General features: G+C 38.6%; 1 protein-coding gene across 3 annotated transcripts in view; it reads left to right on the forward strand.

The window, feature by feature from the left end:
* Positions 1–11: 11 nt before the first annotated feature.
* LOC106951386 (interleukin-1 receptor type 2) overlaps positions 12–6,353 on the forward strand; it is a 13,301-nt gene continuing 6,959 nt past the window's right edge. The window contains exons 1-5 of one of the 3 annotated variants that reach the window (XM_015038894.1): positions 12–806; positions 3,117–3,210; positions 3,782–4,040; positions 4,656–4,830; positions 4,925–5,078. In XM_015038894.1, coding sequence (XP_014894380.1) covers positions 3,126–3,210; positions 3,782–4,040; positions 4,656–4,830; positions 4,925–5,078 — 673 coding nt within the window. In that variant the 5' untranslated portion in view covers positions 12–806; positions 3,117–3,125. Of the gene's footprint in view, positions 807–1,413; positions 1,944–2,709; positions 3,211–3,781; positions 4,041–4,655; positions 4,831–4,924; positions 5,079–6,353 lie in introns of those variants that run through there. The other 2 variants (XM_015038895.1, XM_015038892.1) reach the window with 2 other exon arrangements.

The raw sequence follows: 6,353 nt of genomic DNA on the forward strand, positions 1-6,353 counted from the left end.
AAAAAAAAAAAAAGAATCAGCTTTATGATTTTAAATGCATGAAAGTGAATAAAGATGAATTTAATTCAGAAAATGAACACAGGGTTTGACTGAGCAGTCAAATAACCATAAATGTCCAGTCAGAGCACATTAATTTCAGTTTTTATTAATAATAATAATAATAATAATAATACATGCCAAGCATTTAACAGAAAATAAAATTTTCTCCTTTGGTCTGATTTTGGAAGAAAATTGTATTAAAAATTGCAAAGGGTAAACATGACAGAAACGGGTAAAAAAAACAAAAACAAACTTGTATATAACGGTGTTTTATTTTGTTTTGTAACTCCCCCTCTGCGCTCGCATGGGAATGCCCCTCATACATGCAGGTGTGTACATGTATGTGTGTGTTTTTGCTCTAAAACAAATAAAGATGTCCGCCGCCAACGTCATGAGGAAGTTCCTGCCATGGAGCAAACGGCAGTAAACAGTGTGAAGACTGAACCAAACATGCTTACTTCTATGAACTAACATGAAGGAAACCTAAAGGTCTTCTTACACAATATGTTGGCTGTAAATAGTGTGTATACGTGTGTGTGTGTGTGTGTGTGTGGAGGAGTCAGCACACCAGTGTGTTGAGCTGTGCAGTACACTGCGTTACATTGGGAAACCTGAGAAATTTCCATCTCATGACGAGTGGGAACCTTAAAAAGCAGAGCTGAGGTTCCCCATGAGGCCAAAGGACATCGATCACTTCCCCCTGAGGTCCATGCCGACAGCACACCGCTCTGTCAGAACCAGAACGCGTCCAGAACCACCAGCAGACTGTGAGTACTATTTTAATCTGTGCTTAATCGTGTCACAGTTACTGTGTGTGTGGTGGCTCTTTTGCTCTTAGAACCAGCTCCAGGAAGACATTCTTGGCTTAAAATAACATTTATTGAAATTCTTTTAATACATTATGTGCACAAATTTATTTTGTTTCTAACCAGATAATGTATATTAACTAGTGTTCAATTGTTACACTCAAGTATTTTCTTTATTTTTTTAAATCCATGTTTATTGTGACTTTTTTTTAGTCTAGTTTAAAAATTATTCAAAATACCCAAATGTTTTTTTCTCTTTTTTTTAGTTTGCAAATGTTTATTTCAGAAATATTAGATTTAAATATATATATATATATATATATATATATATATATATATATATATATATAACTTTGTCAGTAAATAACCTTTAAATAGAAAAAAATGTAACTGACTTATCCAGAACAAAATGTCAAATATCTTAACAACACATGTAAAGGATTTACATACTTCAGTTATTTATCCTTGAACCTTAAACCAATATAATAATAATAATAATATAACCAGGTCTGTACATTTCAGTGATTTATGAACTTATTTGCTGAATAATGTATTTAAATCAAAAATTTAATTTGCATTCTAAAACATCTGAAAATGTCCAATAATAATAATAATAATAATAATAATTTGCTTGATTCTTGAACTGATACTCATCACCTAAAAGACATTCCAGGTGTATTTTAATAAGAAAGCAATGAAATTAAATTTAAATTAAGTTGATGCAGTGTCAGTGTCATGCCCACTATCTTGTAGCGATACTATCAGTCAGCAAAGTTTCCATTTAATGTCACATGAGTCAATGAGTCAGTTACAACATTGCCACTCCTCCAGCCGCTGTGAATGGGCCGACACTCCCACGGCATTCTATGAATGGACTGCGCCGTGACGACACAGAGAAACCAGGAGCTGATCGAGGAAAAAGCACATCATTTCCCTCAGTGTGATATGTGGGATTTTAGTGAGAAAGTGATGACCGCTCTCGGCCGCTCGCTATAACAACCAGCGGGAAAACAGAAGTGAAAATCGGCAAATGATGCTTGTTGATGACTGTCTGCAGCTCAGCCTGGATGTACTGCAGTTAGCTAGATTTGGAAAGCGGTATTCACCTGAAACACACACACACACACAACTTTACCATGTTTTCAGTGATACATCAAAGTATAAGGGAAGAATATTTTCTGGTGCTATCTGATGTTTTTATCACTGTTTTCCTGTTGCATAATCTCGGTGCTCAGCTTTAAACGTTGTCAGTTTTAAGGACTAGTGTTTCAGCTGCTTTCTATGCAGGCCTCTGGGCTCGTCTTTCATTATGAGCGTCTCTGTAAACACGTTTCAGATGGGAAAAAAATGATTTGAAAGATGGTGAACATGGAAATAAGCAGCGATTTTTAAACTGGCTCACTGGGGATGTAACAGCTTGTACGTCTGACAAAATCAGACGGTACAAAACAACGGCAATTTCACTCGACTCTAATCTCTGCATTTTGTAATAAATATTTACGATCACATTAAAATAGAAATGTATGAGGCAGTGTGGTATGTATTTTTACATATTTCTCTTATGTCTGAAATTATCCGTGTATATATAAGTACTTTTTTTTTCATGTGATTCTTTAGTTTCTGATATTTTAAAAAAGCCCATCTAAATCCTCCCCCTGTCTAAACAAATATAATTATTTTTTAAAACAAATTGCATCACAAAAGTATGCGTATATTTATGAATTTAAACGTATGGACTTCCATCAAGATAAAATCTCCAGACTACAAGTTTAAAAAAAAACAATAAAAAATCTGCTAAATTGTCTAGATCAAGTTTGAAATAAAATCAGGAAATCTTGTTTTTCTTAATAAATGTGTGTTGTTGTTTTTTTTTTTTAAATCTGTCATTTCTACTAAATTATGGCGACATTTGGCACAGTGACTCTGAACACACTGACATGACTAATCAAGTGGTGGTATTAGTAAAGTCCTGTGGTTAAATTAAGTGTGGGAAGACCAGCGGAAAAATGGTAATAGTCCTGTGATGTCACAAGTTTACGGCCCATAAAAGAGTAGAAATGAATCCATCTGTCAGAAAGGGGAGAACACCGAGTTATGGCCAGCGTCTGGAGCTCTGAACCCTGATATTTATTTGTCGTGTCTCGTGCTTTAGCTGCATGTTACAGACTTCGCCTTTGCGTTTTCCACGACATCTGACCGAATCCTCGGACCCAAACAGGAGCGCGCCTCGCCTTGTGGATCTCACAGTTCAGGTCTTTGTTTTTCCTGCAGACTGCCACCATGGTCTACTTTACGTTGATGTGCGTCATGATCATTGCCACAGGTGTTCATGGGAAACGTTGGCTTCCTTCTCTGCCGGTGGAAAGCGAGTTTTTTTTTTTTTTTTTTTTTTTTTTTTTTTACTGTACAATAAAAACTACACGGTTGTAAATATTCAATCTGATTTATTTTGCTTTGACCCTAGAGTAGGTTACTTGGACTTTTTTGACCACTGGGCCACATGTGTCCCACTAGGTGTCCTGACCTGTCCTGCATGAAAACTGGCAATTAAACTAACAGATTCACTAAAAGCTTGAATAACTAGGCCTGTCACGATAACACATTTTTCCGGATGATAAATTGTCCCAGCAGTTATTGTGATAACCAATGACATTGTTGCTTTGAGGGCATTTTCGAATAATACAATGGTAATGATGAAGTATTTTTAAAACAATTTGTCCTTCATAAAAAGGGCTAGTTGAGACCAAAGCACCAGACTGGTGGAAAGAGAGAGACGAGAGAAAAATGATAAATCACAAAAATGGAGATTTTTGCGCTTGTTTTAAGTTATCGTGCAATTAATTGATTTATTGTGTATTGTGACAGGCCTGCAAATGACTCAGTTAGTCATATGGAAAAGGATTTGGGTTTAGTTTTAGTTTTTGTGTCCCACGCAGACGGCTGTTACCGAGCGTCTCCAGAGGTGGATATTTTCCGAGTGGAGGGCGAGGCCGTGATCCTCCACTTCCCGATCTTCATGCGGACCCTTGAACTCCGTGACATCGCCCCGCCACCTGCCCAATATGTCATCAGCAGGAACAACGGAACGGAGCAAACGGCGTACGAGGACAAGGGCCGGGTCCAGCAGCACGGCGGAGAGCTGTGGCTCCTCCCGGCTCGGCTTTCAGATTCTGGGAAATACACCTGCACTTACAGGTACTCTTCACTCTTTTAAAAGGAAAAGTTTCCAATCAATCAGTCGAGTTTATTTGCACAGCGCGTTTCAGCAACGAGGCAATTCAAAGTGCCTTACGTCATAAAAACACAAAAAATACAAAGTGAGAAACCAGAGGCAAGCGTTACATTTTGACGAATGAAATCATCAAAACCGTCGATACATTTTCATTTATGTGGTGAACAGAACAGGTGGACTTTTAGCCTTGATTTATTTTATTTTTATTTTTACATATTGACTATTAGTACCTAAGAGGCTTAAGAAATTAAAAGCTTCTAAAATGATTTATGCAAAAATATGCATTTCCTATCATATATAATTTTTTTCTGTCATAGTTTTTTTTTTGGCATCAGATTTAGTAGCTATAAAAACTGGCAGTGCTTTATTATTATTATTATATTGTAATGCTCAGAAGATTGGTGTTGAAAACCCCAGTGTTTTTATTCTTAATCATAATGAAAACACACCTCTTACCAACTGCAGACCAATTTCTTTTAAAGAAACATAAACCTTCAAAACTTCAAAAATGTGCTGTGATGATTGCCCACAGCGTCGTCTTCACTCCATCTGACTCCTTTCCATGCATCTCTGTGCAGGAATGAAACGTTCTGTGTCACTGGGAGCATCACACTGCATGTGTATGAGTCCTATTCTGCAGATGTAAAGGCTCTCTCCTATCCGTGGTCGGCCAAGGTTGGTGAGAACGTGGAGTTTCACTGTCCGGCTCTGGGTCGCTTCAACAAGACAGGCAGACCAATAGAGTGGCACAAGGTGAGGGAATGAACCCTGCAGCTGGGATTATGTGTCTTTTAGATTAAAGCCTGAACTAAAAGTAACAACGTCTTGTTTTGTTTTTTTCTGACAGGACTTTAACTCCGCTCCCCTTCAGCCGGGCAGAGCTACCCTGACGATCCCTGCTGTGAAACTCTCCCACGCTGGAGTCTACACCTGCCGGCTGACGGTGCTCATCAACAACCTGCAGTACAAAGTCAGCAGAGCCTACCTGCTCCACGTGGAAGGTTGGTCCCGTCAGATTTTGTTTATGAATGATCTCAATGGATTCATCCATATTACAGATATACTTTTCACTTACATAACAGTAAATATGAGGGTTTTAAAAAAAGGAATCTCTCTCTCAACCATTCATATTCAGCTATTAAAGGAACGCTACAATCAGGGGCGGAGCCAGAGAGGGATCATTAGGGGGGGCAGTGCCCCCCTTAATGATTAACATGTGCACCAGGTCATTCCTATACATTATTTGGATTCTAAACCAACTTAATATCTAAAGAAGAAAAATAATAATAAATATATAAAGAAAATCTATAAAACTTTATATAGGTCTATGTGATGACGTATATAAATAGATTTATTTCAGGCATGATACCAGCCTCCATTATGGTAATACTCATAAAAACAAGCTGATACTGATCTCCTGGATGTTTCTCTTGTGCTGCGCTGTGGTGCAACTCAAAGGCTAAAGCATTCCTCATACTAGATGGTGATGCTAAAACAACAATAAGTTATTTTCTGATCCTCCACAACAACAACAACAAAAACTGAAGAAGGGAGAGGGGGGCGGCAATGGTTACTTGACCCGCACTCACTTCCTTTGGCGCGGATCAGCTGTGCTAGACGCTCCAAAAACCTCTGGTCCATTAAAGCGTCCAGATCAGATAAATGCTCTGACAGATACTGTTCTTATATTGATTAATAATGAGCTCCGCGATGTTCTCTGTGCGTAAAGTTGAAACTGTCTGTGCACCAAGTGGTCAGTTGCGCTTCATCACTGTCTGGATATGAAACCAGCAAACTGCTCTCTGTTCTATCAAGACGTCTTCAGCTCCATTTGTTAAAATGGACTCCTTTTAACAAAGTTAAGTTTAATTCTTTGCAGTGGTGGAGCCGCGGCCGCATTGGTTGTGCAGCAACTGCGCATGTTATGGTCTAATTAACTTGACCCCCTGCATGTTATTGTTTACCTAAGGAAATTTCACGCATGCCTACAATGCTGGAGGGCAAAAAGACTATTCTTTAACATGTGATGCTTAGCCGCGCCGACGCCGCAGAATAATTCTGTTATCTCAATCAAACTTAGACATGTAGATATTATTAATTTCGTGCTGTGCTTAACAGCAAAGGGAGAAACAACTCAAAACCACGTCTTTCTCGCTCTCTGTATCAACGTAGCTACTGTATGGCTAGCTCGCTGTTACCGTCTCTTACTCTGCAGTTGTACAGTTACAATATCTGGGATCATGAGCGCCCCCCAGCGATGAGGCACCAGAACTGCC

Source organism: Poecilia latipinna, unplaced genomic scaffold (assembly GCF_001443285.1).
Source record: "Poecilia latipinna isolate Pla-1442-1.1 unplaced genomic scaffold, P_latipinna-1.0 Scaffold456, whole genome shotgun sequence".
In the NCBI taxonomy this organism is placed as follows: Eukaryota; Metazoa; Chordata; class Actinopteri; order Cyprinodontiformes; family Poeciliidae; genus Poecilia; species Poecilia latipinna.